General features: G+C 36.6%; 1 protein-coding gene across 1 annotated transcript in view; it reads right to left on the reverse strand.

Moving 5' to 3' along the window:
• ZFAND4 (zinc finger, AN1-type domain 4) overlaps positions 1–15,089 on the reverse strand; it is a 77,444-nt gene extending 62,355 nt beyond the window's left edge. Inside the window, 1 exon segment of the mRNA XM_012658407.1 lies at positions 14,891–15,089. Within this exon segment, the coding sequence (XP_012513861.1) occupies positions 14,891–15,074 (184 nt within the window). The 5' untranslated portion in view covers positions 15,075–15,089.
• Positions 15,090–15,773: the final 684 nt, after the last annotated feature.

Genomic DNA, 15,773 nt, shown 5'->3' on the forward strand with positions numbered 1-15,773 from the left:
AAATATCTGTAAATTAGTGATATGATAAGGTATTAATAACCATAATATATAAGGAACTCAAACAACTCAGTAACAAAAAAAATCTGATTTTAAAATGGGCAAATGATCTGAACAGATATATGACAAAATGCTCAATATCACTAATCATAAGGAAAATGTAAATCAAAACCACAATGAAATATTATCTCATCTGAGTTAAAATAGCAATTATAAAAAAAAATAACAAAGAAACAGCAGACACTGGCAAGGATGGTAATACACTGTTGGTGGGAATGTAAATTAGTATGGCCATTTTGGAAAATGGGATGGAGGTTCCTCGAAAACTAAAAATAGAACTACCATGTGATCCAGCAATCCCACTGCTGAGTATATATATATAAAAGAAAGGCAATCAGTATATCAAAGTGATATCTGCACTATATGCAATCAACTTAAGTGCACATCAATGGACGAATGGATAAATACAATGTGGTGTATATATACACAGAATGGAACATTATTTAGCCATGAAAAAGAAAAACCTCTGTCATTTGCAGCAACACAAATGAAATCAGAAGTCATCATGTTAAGTGAAATAAGGCAGGTACAGAAAGACAAATATCACATGTTCTCACTCATGTGGGAGCTAAACAAGCAGATCTCATGGAGGTAGAGAGTAGAATGATGGTTACCAGAGGCTGGCAACTTTAGAGGGAGGGGAATGAAGAGAGGCTGGTTAATGGGCACAGAAGTACAGTTAGACAGAAGGAATAAGTTCGATAGCACAGTAGGGTCACTACAGTAAAGAGTAATTTATTGTATATTTCAAAACAGCTAAAAGAGAAGATGTGGAATGTTCCCAACACAAAGAAATGATAAATGTTTCAGGTCATGGCTTTCCTAATTACCCTTATTTGATCATTACACATTGTATGCATGTATCAAAATATCACATGTACCTCATAAATATGTACAATTATTAGGTATCAATAAAAAAAATTGAAAAAAAATCAGTGTCTTCCATCTCCATATCTTGTCACACTGGAAGGTCTTCAGGGGCAATAACATGCATGAAGCTGTAATATCCAATGATAATAATGCCTTCTTCTGGGATACTTTCTGAGGGACCTGCCGAGGCACTATTTTACAGTTAACTCGTTCTTTATAAGTAGAAGGAGTACACTCTAAAATAACAATAAAAAGTATAGTATAGTAAACACATAACCCATATGTAAATACATAAACCAGTAACAAAGTCGTTTATTATCAAGTAGGATCCCCCAGATCCCCTAACTTTCTGTGTTCTGACCAAAAATCACGGAGTGCCTTGACCATTCTGTGACCCAGCCAGCTGTAGGTTTTTCCCAGCAGGCTTGAACCCAAACTGGAGCCTTGAACATTCCCAGAGACTGATAAAATTATCCAGGTTGCTGCCCAAAACACTGAAAGAAACTGGCCCCAGCTCCGAGTCAAATCCCTTAAGCCCTCATAAAAACTCCATATTCTGACCCTCTCATCATGGACACAGCTAGGTAGAAGGCCCCCTTTCTCTCCCTGTCTGTCTCAAGGATTGCTACAGCCCTCTGTAAGTAAGTTCCCCTAATAAATGCTTTGGACTGATCACCCTGGCATTTAGTGCTTCTTTCTTGGGAATCCCAACCAGCCCCATCTCAGGAGGGTTTGGGGCACTCTCTTGTTGGAACTCCCACGGCACAGCTTTTGGGGCAATTCCAGCCTCAGGTTCAGCAAGAGAAAACATTACACCAGCAAACACGTAATGCATTGCACTATGATGTTACAAGGGCTACAATGTCACTAGGCGATAGGAATTTTTCTGCTCTATTATCTTATGGGACCACCATTGTATATGCTGTCTGTTGTTAAGCAAAATGTTGGTATGCTGCATATGACCGTACAACTTACCAAAATTTGTGAGATGCAGCAAAAGCAGTGCTAAAAGGGAATTTTAGAGTACTCGATGCACACATTAGATAAAAGAGCTAAAATCCATAATCTAAGCCTCATAAACAAAGGAAAGAGAGAAAAAAGAAAAAAAACCTCATAAGCAAAAAGAAAGAAAAATTGGAGCAGAAATCAAGGAAATTGAAAACAGGAAGTCACTAGAGAAAAATCAACAAAACCAAAAGCTGGTTTTTTGAAAAGATCAATAAAATCAATAAGCCTCTAGCCAGACTAAGAAAAAAAGAGAGAAGATACAAATTATTAATATCAGAAATAAAACAGGGGATACCACTATAGATCCCATGAATTATTAAAAGGATAATAAAGGAATAAATACTATGAACTCTATACCCACAAATTGACAAGCTAGATGAAATGGACCAATTCCTTAAAAGACACAATCTGCCAAAACTTATACAAGAATATACCATTTGAATATGTCTATATCTATTTTAAAAACTGAATCAATAATTGCCTAGAAAACAGAAAGCACAAGGCCCAGATAGGTTCACTAGTGAATTTTACCAAATATTTAAGGAAGAAATTGTACCAATTGTTTACAATCTCTTTCTGTAGATAGAAGCAGAGGGAATACTACTAACCCATTCTATGAGGCCAGCATTACCCTAAGACCAAAACCAAAGACATTACAAGAAAAGACTACAGACCCATATCTCTCATGAACATAAATGTAAAAATCCTTGACAAAAGTTGGCAAATCAAATCCAACAATGTATAAAAATAATTATATACCACAACTAAGTGGGATTTATCCCAGGTATGCAAGGCTGGTTCAACACTCAAAAATCAATTAATGGAATTCATCACATTAACAGGCTAAAGAATAAAAATCACATCATATCAATAGATACAGAAAAAGTGTTTAACAAAATCCAACAGCCATTCATAATAGAAACTTAGCAGACTAGAAATAGAGCAGAAATCCCTCAATTTGATAAAGAACATCTAAAAACCTAGAGTTAACATCATACTTTTTTTTTTTTTTTTTTACTGTGGGAGTACTAGTACAAGACAGTTAACACCATACTTAATGGTGAGAAACTAGAAACCTTCCCAGGAAGATCAGGAACAAGCAAGGATGTCCCCTCTCACAACTTCTTCTCAACATTGTTCTGGAAGTACTAGCTTGCCAGGAGTTAGCTACTCTCCCAGCAAAACAGGTCCCAACGCAGGATCGTCACAAGGGATTTGGAAATAATAGGAAATAAATAATACAGATGGAGAAATGATTGAGACGGAGACAGAGTGCAGTTTAAGTGATGGGGGAGTTACGGGGTCTCCAGCATCCCCGTGAACTGTGAGTCCACGAGTGAAGTCCCGCATCAGTATTTATTGTTACAGCAAATAGTTGTCTTTTGTTAGAGAATTACATATACAGTTCATTTTTTAAGGTTTCCAGAAGAACCTTACCTAATTCTGTCTACAAGAATAGACGGTTACAAAATTTTTCTAAGACAGGCATGTTAAGCCCTAAGTTAGAAACAAATCTAGCTGAGCATACAAATTAAAGATAAAATGTATAAAATGAGAACACTGAGTCTGCGTGCTACTCTAATCTACTTCTTCTAAACACAGAGACATGTAGTGAGAAGTGAAGCAGGAGTAGCCTTGAAGTCTAGGATGGTTCCAGCTGCACGTTATCTGCTGGGCAGGCATTTTAATCAGCTTCTCCGCCAAAGACCCAAATCAAGGTTCTGCCTTGCAAAAAAGCTCAAGGCGATGGCCGGCAGCAAAGTAGAAACGTTGCTTTGCAAACGTCCTCTAACAATGCCCTCGTTGTTGGAAGCAGCTTCTATTCTGTGAACTAACGTGTCCACAGATTCCTTCAAGGCAAAGCCCTACAAAACCCCTGAAACTTTTTGTGTCTCTTAGCCTATTTCCCAACACTAGCTAATGCAGTAAGACAAAAAATAAAAAAGTATATCGATTGGGAAAGAAGAAACAAAACTGTCTTTGTTAGCAGATAACACGATTGTCTATAAAATCAGAAAGAACAGACAAAAAATATTCCTGAAACTATGAGTGATTATAGCAAGGTTGTAGGAAATAAGATTAATCTACAAAAGGCAATTGCTTTCTTATATGCCAGCAATGAACAAGTAAAATTTAAAATTAAAAATGCAATGTCATTCACCATGGCACCCCCAGAAATGAAACAAGTAGGTATAAATTTAACACACTTTGTACTCTACAAGAGGTACATGAGGAAAAGTTTAATATTAATACAAAACTCTAACGAGAGATATCAAAGAAGAATGAAATAAGTGGAGTGACATTCTATATTCATGGCTAGGAAGATTCAATACTGTCAAGATGTCAGTTCTTCCCAACTTGATCTATAAATTCAACACAATCCAAATTAAATTGCCAGCAAGTCATTTTGTGGATACCAATAAGTTGATTCTAAAGCTTATATGGAAACTCAAGACTAAGAAATTAGGAGATGTTGGGCAAAGGGTAAAATTGTTTCAGTTATGCAGGATGAATAAGTTCTGGAGATCAAGTATACAGTATGGTGACTACAGTTAATAATACTGTATTGTTTACTTGAAATTTGCTTAGAGTACATCTTAAATGTTCTCACCACACATACACAAAAACGGTAACTATGTGAGGTAATGGATATATGTTAATTAGCTTGACTGTGGTACTTCACAATGTATATCAAAACTCATGTTGTACACTGTGAATACACACAATTTATGTCAATTAAATCTCATAAAGATGGGGGGAAAAGATCCAGAATAGCCAATATAATATTAAAGAAGAACAAAGTTGGAGGATTCACACTCCCCAATTTCAAGACTTACTATAAAGCTACAGTAATCAAGACATCGTGATATTGGTGAAAGAACAAGTAGACCAAGGAAACAGAATAGAACCCAGAAACAGATCCGCATAAATACAGTCAACTAATCTTTGACAAATAAGCAAAAACAACATAATGAAGGAAAGTCTTTTCAACAAATGGTGCTATAATTGGACATCCACATGCAAAAGAATGAAACTAGAAAACCTTATACCCTTCATTCAAAATGAATCATAGACCTAAATGCAAAATGCAAAACTGTAAAATTCCTAGAAGATAACATAGCAGAAAACCGAGATGATCTTGGGTATGGCAATGACTTTTTAAATGCAACACCTAAGGCGTGACCCATGAAACAAAGATTTGATAAACTGGACTTGATTAAAATGAAAAACCTGTGCTCTCTTTAAAACACTATCAAGAGAATGTGAACACAAACCACAGACAAGGAGAAAACATTTGCAAAAAGCATATCTTTGTATATTATCCAAAATATACAAAGAACTCTTAAAACTCAACAAGAAAACAAACCACCAGATTAAAAAAATGGAAAAAAGACCTGAACCGATACCTTACCAGAGAAGACAGACAGATGGCAAATAAGCATATAAAAAGATGCTCATTATATGTCATTAGGGAATTGCAAATTAAAACAATGACATACCATGTTGGCCAGGTACGGTAGCTCATACCTGTAATCCTAGCACTTTGGGAGGCTGAGGCAGGAGGATCGCTGGAGGCCAGGAGTTGGAGACCAGCCTGGGCAACATAGCAAGACCCCATCTCTACAAAAAATAAAAATATTAGCCAGGTGTGGTGATATGTGCCTGTAGTCCCAGCTACCCAGGAGGCTGAGCCAGGAGGATCACCTGAGCCCAGGAATTCGAGGTTGCAGTAAGCTATGATCAAGCCACTGCACTCCAACCTGGGTGACAGAGTAAAACCCTGCCTCTAAAAACAAACCGAAAAACCCCCAATGACATGCCACTACATGCCTACTGGAATAGCTAAAATCCAGAACACTGACAACACAAAATGCCAGCAAGGATGCAGAGCAATAGGAACTCTCATTTACTGCTAGTGGGAATGCAAAATGATATAGCCACTATGAAAGACAGTTTCTTGTAAAACTAAACATACTTTGTCAAATCCAATGTCATGAAGAATCTCTCCCAATGTTTTATTTCTAAGAGTTTCATAGTTTTAGGCCTTACATTTAGGTCTTTGATCCATTTTGAGTTAATTTTTACATATGATGTAAGGTAAGGGTCCAATTTCATTCTTTTGCATGTGTATATCCAGTTCTCCCTGCACCATTTGTTGAGAAGACTGCCCTTTCCCCACTGAATGGTCTTGGCACCCTTTTCGAAAACTATCTGGCCATACAGGTGAGGGCTATTTCTAGGTTTTCTATTCTATTTCATCGGCCTATATATGTCTGTCTTTATGCCAGTACTACACTGTTTTAATTACTATAGTGTTATAGTAAGTTTTGAAATCAGGAAGCTTGAGTCCTACAATTTTGTTCTTTTTCCAGATTTGGCTATTCAGGGTCCCTTGAGATTTCACATGAGTTTTAGAATGGATTTTTCTATTTCTGCAAAAAATGTCACTGGGATTTTGATGGGGACTGCACTGAATCTCCAGATTGCTTTGGATGGTATTGACACCTTAACAATATTAAGTCTGCCAATCCATGAACATGGGATATGTTTCCATTTATTTAATGTCTTCTTTAATTTCTTTCAGTAATGTTTTATAGTTTTCATTGTAGAAGTTTTTCACCTCCTTGGTTAATTCCTAAGTATTTTATTCTTTTTGGTGTTATTGTAAATGAAACTGTTTTCAAAATATCCTTTTCAAATTCCTCATAATGCAACTGATAGAAATGTCACAGATTTTTGTGCGAGAACTTTGTATCCTGCTACTTTGCTTAATTCTTTTATTAGTTCTAACAGGTTTCTTGCGTAATCTTTAGGATTTTCAACATATAAAATCATATCATCAGGCCAGGCGTGGTGGCTCATGCCTATAATCCTAGCACTCTGGGAGGCTGAGGCGGGCGGATCCTTTGAGCTCAGGAGTTCGAGACCAGCCTGAACAAGAGTGAGACCCTGTCTCTACTAAAAATAGAAAGAAATTATCTGGACAACTAAAAATATATAGAAAAAATTAGCCAGGCATAGTGGTGCATGCCTGTAGTCCCAGCTACTCGGGAGGCTGAGACAGGAGGATTGCTTGAGCCCAGGAGTTTGAGGTTGCTGTGAGCTAGGCTGATGCCACGGCACTCTAGCCCGGGCAACAGAGCAAGACTCTGTCTCAAAAAAAAAAAAAAAGTTGAATGAACTGGGCTACAAAGTTTTGCCCAATCTGCCAGATTCACCTGACCTCTTGCCAACCGACTACCACTTCTTCAAGCATCTCGACAACTTTTTGCAGGGAAAATGCTTCCACAACCAGCGGGATGCAGAAAACGCCTTGCAAGAGTTCCTCGAATCCCAAAGCATGGATTTTTACACTACAGGAATAAACAAACTTATTTGTCATTGGCAAAAATGTGTTGACTGCAATGGTTTCTATTTTGATTAATAAGGATGTGTTTGAGCCTGCTTATAATGATGTAAAATTCACATCTGAAACCGCAATTACTTTTTCACCAATTTTCCTTACGATTTTCTTAATAATGTTTTCTTTTCTCTAGCTTGCTTTATTGTAAGACTATAGTATATAATACATATAACAAAAAATATGTGTTAATAGACTATTTACATTATCAGGAAGGCTTCCAGTCAACAGTAGGCTATTAAGCTTTGGGAGATTCAAAAGTTACACAAAGATTTCTGACTGCACAGGGGCTCAGTTTCCCAAACCCCTATGTTGTTTCAAAGGTCAACTGTACACTGAAAACTACAATAAAAATTGTTGAAATTAACTAAAGAAGACATAAATATAAAGATATCCTGTGTTCAAGGATTAGAAGACTTATCATTTCAAGACTGCATTAGTCTCCAAATTGATCTACAGACTAAATACAATCCCTATCAAAATTCCAACTGCATCTTTTGCAGAAATGAACAAGTTGATCCTACAATTCACATGGAAATGCAAGGGATCTCAAATAGCTAAAACAATGCAGAAGAAGAACAAAGTTGGAAGACACACATGTCCCAATTTCAAGTCTTAATACGTAGGTAAAATGGAATAGAATTGGGAGGTCAGAAATAAACTCATACATATGTGATCAACTGATTTTTTGACAAGTGTTTCCCCTTGGGGTAGAGAAAGTGTCTTGGAACTAGATAGAGCGAAGGTTGCAAAATGTTGTGAATTTACTAAATGCCATTGATTCATACTCCTCAAAATGGTCAATTTCATGTAATGTGAATTTTACCTCAATTAAGAAAAATGAAAGACCTAAATGGAAGAGGTAAAACTATGAAACTCTTAGAAAAAAACAAAAGTGTAAATCTTTGTGACTTTGGTTTACACAATGGCTTCTTAGATATGGCAGCAAAAGCATAAGCAGCAAAAGGAGAAAACATATTGGACTTCACAAAAATTAAAAATTTCTGACAATCAAAGAACACTACCAAGAAAGTGACAAGACAACACACAGAAGCAAGCATTTTTTCCCATTCTGTGGCTTGTCTTTTCATAGGTACCATCCCAAATATACAAAGAATTACTATAATTCTACAATAAAAAGACACATAACCCAATATAAAAATAGGTAAAAGATGGGAATAGACATTTCCATAGACAATGATCAATAAGCACACAAAAAGATGTTCGACATCTTCACTCATTAGAGAAGCAGAAATCAAAACACAGTGAGATTCAATTGAACACTCAGTAGGCTAGCTATGCCAAAAAAAAAAAAAAAAGGCCTTGGTAGGGACATGGAGAAACTGGAACTCTCATACATTGCTGTTGACAATGTAAGATTGTGCAGCCACTGTGAAAAAATTTGGTGTCCCCTCAAACTGTTAAATATAGAGTTACCACATGACCCAGCAATTTTATTCTTAGGTTTGTTTTTGTTTTTGTTTTTTTTTTAGAGACAGAATCTTCTTGCTCTGCCACCCAGGCTGGAGGCTGGAGTACAGTAGCTCACCGCAGCCTCAAACTCCTGGGCTCAAGTGATCCTCCTGCCTCAGTCTCTAGATTAGCTGGGATTACAGGTTCACATGGCTACCAAGTCCAGCTCTTGATTTTTTTAAACCTTTCTATATTAGACATTGTTTTATTAAGTAAACATTTATTTAGATTTACCCAGAAGTATAATTTTCTTTTTTCTTTTTTGTAGACATGAGGTCTTGCTATGTTGCTCAGGCTGGTCTTGAACTCCTGGCCTCAAACAATCCTGCCACCTTAGCCTCCCGAGTTGCTGGGGTTACAGGCATCAGCCGCAGCGTGCCCAGCTCCATCCTTAGGCTTATATCCAAGCATAATGAAAGCATAGTTCATACAAAAACTTTTACCCGAATGTTCATCACGGCATTATTCATGATAGCCAAAAAGTGGAAATAAGACAAATTTCCAAATGATAATGGGTAAATAAAATGTGGTCTATACATACAATAGAGTATTATTCAGCCATGAAAAGGAATAAAGTGCATGCTACAATATGATGCACCTTCAAAACATTACACTAAGTGAAATAAACCAGATATAAATGGTCACATATTCTATGATTCTATTTATATAAAATGTCCAAAACAAACAAATCCATAGAGACAGAAAGCTAATTAGTAGATGCCAGGGAATGGGGAAGAGTGGAAAATTGGGAGTTATAAATTTACTTTCTGGGGTGATAAAAATGTTCTGGAATTGTATAATGGTGATGTAGGAATTGTATAATGGTGATGTACGCATAACATTGCCAACATATATGTATTTTTGCAAGCATAACCAAGCGAGTATACTAACAACTGTTGCACAGGTGTAACAACTATAAGCAGAGAAATCATAATCATAAACAAATAGGTCGAAAAGGGAAATGTATACACATATATCGCTATGATTGGTAATTGTGTTCCCCTAGCTTTATAACTGTGATCATCTGAAATACCATGACAAACAACCTAAATCTTTTGATGAGATGGATCAAAAACCACAATGAATCACCACTGCCTATGCAGTCACCCAAAAAGCCGATATCTTGAGAAATCTTATCTATCATAAATGTAGATGTACAAAAAGGACATGTCTTCACTTACTGAGGAAGTCGCAACATTTTTATGTTGAGAGAACTAGGGAAGCTGATGGTGTAACTCTCAGTCTGCAGCTGAACGCCTCAGGATCTGAGGGTCTGTTCGTGTAAGTACTGGAGTCCCAAAGGCCAGCAAGTCTTGAGTTCTGATGCCCAAGGCAGCAGAAAAAAGTCTGTTCCAGCTCTGAGAGCTGGAATTCACTTTCTGCATTTGTTCTCTCAGGGCCCCCAGACGACTGGAGGGTGCCCACCAGCAATGAGGGCAGATCTCCTCCACCTAGTCCACTCAGACTCACACACTAGTCTCCTCTGGAAATACCCTCAGAGACACACACAAAATAATGCTTTATCAGGTTTCCAGGCATTCCTTAATCCAGTCAAGCTGACACCTAAAATTAAGCCCAAGAGTGTACCCCTTGTCAACTTGGCACCCATACACATCTCCTTAAACCACACTTAATTTCCAAATGAAGGCAATGACAAAGTAATAGTTCTACCTAACATGATGCAGCTATCCTGTGATTGTGATTTTCAGGATCTTAGACATGAGGGATTTTGATCTTTTGGGATTTCAACATTTAGGGCTATGGTATTCAGGATTGTGTTTTTCAGCATCATGATCCAAACAAACCCCCTTAAACAAAATGGTCTAAAAATTGCAATTAAAAAGCACAGATTGTTGGATTAGATTTTAAAAAGCGAGACCCAATTACATGCCGCCTATTAAAATAAAAAAAAAAAGCACCTTAAATTTTTAAAAAAAGGTTAAAAGGAAAAGGATGAAAAAAATATTTCATGCTAACCACTAGTCAAAAAAAATCTGGAGTGGTTATATTAATAACAGACAAAGTGGATTTCAGGGCAAAAACTATTAGCAAATATAAAGAAAGCCATTTCATAATGATGACATGGTCAATTAAATCAAGAGAACTTAAAATCCTGAAAGTGTTTGTACCTAAAAACAGTGCTTCAAAATACATGACAAAGAAACTGATAAAGTAACAAGAAGGAAAAGACCAATCCACAACTATAGTTAGAGATTTGAATACCCATGTCTTACTCTGGTTTGTGCTGCTGGGTATGTCAGCCTCCTGAGTAGCTGGGATTACAGGCATGTGCCACTATGCTCAGCCCGTCATTTTTTAAATCTTTGATATATTGTTTTATTAAGTAAACATATACTTAGATTTATCCAGAAATGTGCCATTTTGTTAACCATTCTATAATGTCTTCCCCTCAGCTTCACTGAAACATAGTTGACAAAGATAACCATTCCACCTTGTATCACCAATTTCCTTCAGGGATCATTTGCTGCCTTCTTAGATGTATTCTTTAGAAGTTCATTCGGTAAGAGTCCATTAGGAAACTCAAGTTTTGTTTTTTCTGGAAACGTCTTTGCTTTGTCCTCATCCTTGAAAGACAAATTCACTGGACATTCAATTCTAGGTAGAGATAGTTATTCCCTCTCAGAACTGTGAGGGTAACATTCTACTGTTGTCTAGCTCCCACTATTGTGGCTTAAGAGTCAATTGCCATGCCCAGATCTGGATGTTTAATACTATTCTAGAATATAAAGAACCAGGGCTCCTTGGAGAAATAGGGACAGAAAATATACAAGATGATCCTGATGATGACCTTTGACCCTGAAATAACTTGTTGGGCCAGAAAATAAAGAGGCAGGGAGTGGGGAGACACTAAAAAAAAAAAAAAGGATGTTTGTGGAACAAAGATTTACCTCTAAGTCAACTGCTCATTGTGTACCAGATTTTCTCTCCTTTCCTCTGTGCTTCAGGCTCAGGGTCACCAGAGATTGTCAAAGGCTTTTGGAACAAACACCAGCTTACTTGTCATTTCAGGCCTGTTACTGTTTCCATTAACACAAGTTGAAACAGGCTTTAAAAAATTTTTTTTAAACTTTTACCCAGAATGTATGTGTTCTGTACTAAGAAGGGTTTCTACCATATGTTCTACCATTTATTCTACTTTTGACTAGGTTACATTTGAATGTGTCATATCAATATAATTCATTACATCAATTTTTTTCTTCCTGTTCTCTTTATATACCATGAATGAATTTTAAAGAGCCTCAGGTTGCTATAAAACTGAGACAATTACACATATTAGTAACATATTTATCATAAATGTTCTATTTCCTCTGACCATATGCAATTAAATTAGTGATTAATAACTAAATGAAATTAAAAAAATTTCTGAATATGGAAATAAAAGTATACTTCTAAACAATTCATAGGTCAAAGAAGACATAAAAAATCATAATGGAAAATTTAAAAACCCTAGGACTCCAAAACACAATAACAAGAAAACAACTTATTTTTTTAAATGGGCAAAATTTCAATAGACATTTCACCAAAGAAGATATACAGGCCGGGCGCGGTGGCTCACGCCTGTAATCCTAACACTCTGGGAGGCCGAGGCGGATGGATTGTTTGAGCTCAGGAGTTCGAAACCAGCCTGAGCAAGAGCGAGACCCCGTCTCTACTAAAAATAGAAAGAAATTAATCGGACAACTAAAAATATATAGAAAAAAATTAGCTGGGCATGGTGGCGCGTGCCTGTAGTCCCAGCTACTCGAGAGGCTGAGACAGAAGGATTGCTTGAGCCCAGGAGTTCAAGGTTGCTGTGAGCTAGGATGACACCACGGCACTCACTCTAGCCTGGGCAACAGAGTGAGACTGTCTCAAAAAAAAAAGAAGAAGATATACAGATGAGGCAAAGGACTGAATGAACGTTTGTATCCCCCCAAATTCATATGCTGAAGCCTAAATCCCCAATGTGATGATATTGGAGATAATTAGGTCTTGAGGGTAGAGTTCTCAAGAATGGGATTAGCACCCTTGTAAGTGACATGAGTGAGATAATCTCCTTCTCTCTCTACCATGAGAGGAAATAAGAAAACAGCTAACTGCGAACCAGAAAAAGTACCCTCACGAGACACCACATCTGCTTGATCCTGTACTTCCCCAGCCTCCACAACTGTGAGAAATAAATTCGGGGTTTAAGCCATCGGTCTATAGTATTCTGTTACAGCAGCCTGAACTTACTAAGACAGATGACAAATAGCAAATGAAAAGATGCTTAACATCATTAGTCATTAAGGAAATGTAAATTAATACTACAGTGAAACATTGCCAACACCTATTAGCAAAAAAGAAATTAAAACTAAAACAAAAACAACCCAGATAACACTAAGTGCTGATGAGGATGCAAAGCAACTAAAACTTTTATATACTACTCGTACAAATGGAAAATGGTACAGCCACTCTGGAAAACAGTTTAGCAGTTTCTTTCAAAATTAATGTATACTTCCTATACAACTCAGAGACTCTACTACTAAGTACTTACTCAAGTGAAATGAAAACCTATGCTTCCATAAAAACCTATAATGTGAAGGTTTATATGGCATTATTTGCAATCACCAAAAACTGAAAACCAACCAGATGTCCCTCAACTTGGGAAAGAATAACTACAGTATACCCATACCATGGAACATTACCCAGCCATAAATACAATGAACTATTGACACATGTAACAATATGGATAAATCTCAAATGCATTATGCACACATGAAGGAAAGCAAATGTAAAAGACTGTATAATATATGATTCCATTTATATGAAATTCTTGAAAAGCCAAAATTATAGGAACAGAAATAGATCAGCGGGTACCCGGGCTGGGTGTAGAGGAATGGGTTAGCCATAAAAAGCGCAGGAAAATTTTGGCGGATGATGGAACTATTCCATGTACTGACTGTGGTGGCGATGACATGACAGTAAATGTTTGCTGACAGAACTATATACTTGTTATGGGTTAAACTGCGTCCCCTAAAAGTTCATATGTCGAAGTCTGAACCCCCAGTACCTCAGAATGAGACCTTATTTGACAGTAGGTTCCTTACAGATGTAATCAAGTTAAAAGGAGATAACTAAGGGAGGGCCCTAATCATTACTGGATGTGCTGATGTGGTCACTGGACTCAGCCAGCCACTAACTTCAACAGAACCTGCCCAGGGCTAGAGAAACCGCAAATATTCACAAGCTCAGACACCAGGATCCTTGGCCTCACAAGGATCAAAATTCTGACCCTCCTCATCCTTCTATAATTCTGAACTTAAACTGGCTGGAGGTCAATCCTAGCTATCACCTTTATATTACAAGCAAGTTCCAGCTGGCTCCATAAGCAAAGATCCATTTAGTGTTACATGAAACAGTTCAATTTTCTAGTCAAAACTGGATTTTAACAACTATAAATGGCAAATATCATTTATTTCAGAAATCTGCAAAGGACAGAGAGAAAGACTAATTTTAACATACACAAACCATAAAATAGACATTACACGTTATTCAGTATGCATGCTATACTAAAGGAACTTTGAATGTATGTAAATGTAAACCAAAAACTCTTCTCAGCAAATCTCCACATTAAAAAAAATAAAAGGATTTGCAAAGCAATGTAAAAAGGTAATCAAGCTCACTAAAAGGGAACACATACTAAAACCTCAAGTCCCAATTTAAAAAAAAGGGGACTATAATTACTACTTTCCATTACAAGTAACTTTAATATAATTAAGGCAGAATTTGCACGTTATCACAACCTGTTCGAAACTATTGTAAAATATTATTTCACAACATTATCATGATGCCAGGAATTTGCTTCAAAAGAACCTAGTGGAAGGGGAACGAGGCAGGAAGAACACAGAAATGGGAACAAGACAGTTCACAGCTGATAAATTGCTGAAGTTGAGTGAAGGGTACATGGGGATTCATTATCCTATTCTTTCCAGTGCCATATATGTTTGAATTTTCTCCATTAAAAAACTTTAAAATTATTACACATTCTTGGTCAACAAATTTAATCCTCATATCCTAAAAATAAAGAAAGACTAGTACCTTCCAATCTTTGAATTTTTGCTTTCACAGAAATAACAGCTTCAAAGGGAGAAACTCTCAGCTCAAAACATGTTCCAGTTAATGTTTCAATGAAGAGCTCCATGGTATCATAGAAAGGAAGTTTGTAGTAAAACGGTCCCACATTATCTTCATTGAAGAATGGAGGCTCTTTTCTGTTATCCATTACTTTGACTTTTCTAATTCCTCTACAATATGTTGTAGGCAACTGTATTCCAGTTCTAGCCAAATCAGCTTTGAACATTGGTAATATATATCGTTGTTCATGTTTTGAGTTTTGTACCTAAAAAACAAGAATAATTTGTTTTTAACAAGCCTATTTCAAAGTCTCATTCTTTCATAAAGATTTTCTGAGTAACTCTGGCCCATTTCAATCTTCCAGACAGACCCAGGATTCAAATTAGTGTTTTTAATTATGTCTAATCCTGAACTTTTCACATTCGTCTCTGAAATCAATCTCTCATCTATACTGTAAGATTAAAAATAGGTATATACTTTTATATTTTTAGTGTCTCTTACTAGAGCTCAGCACAGTTATAAATAGTATACACTCAACAAATATTTTTGTTAAAATTTAAACCAATAAATTCATCACTATATTTAGCAAAATTTTAAGAAATTAATATGTTAGTCCAAAACATGAATTTTTTCCCCTTCTGAATAGACTTTATCTTTTGAGCACTTTTAGGTTCACAGCAAAATTGATCAGAAAGTACAGAGAGTTCCCACATACCTCTGCTCCCCTCCCAGCCTCCTCCTATCACATCCTGCACCAAAGTGGTACATTTGTTACAAATGATGAACTCTTCAGTGACATATCATTATCAGAGTCCACACTTTACACTAGAGTTCACTCCCTGTGAGT

The sequence above is a fragment of the Propithecus coquereli genome, unplaced genomic scaffold, assembly GCF_000956105.1.
Source record: "Propithecus coquereli isolate 6110/MARCELLA unplaced genomic scaffold, Pcoq_1.0 Scaffold585, whole genome shotgun sequence".
NCBI classification, from domain to species: domain Eukaryota; kingdom Metazoa; phylum Chordata; class Mammalia; order Primates; family Indriidae; genus Propithecus; species Propithecus coquereli.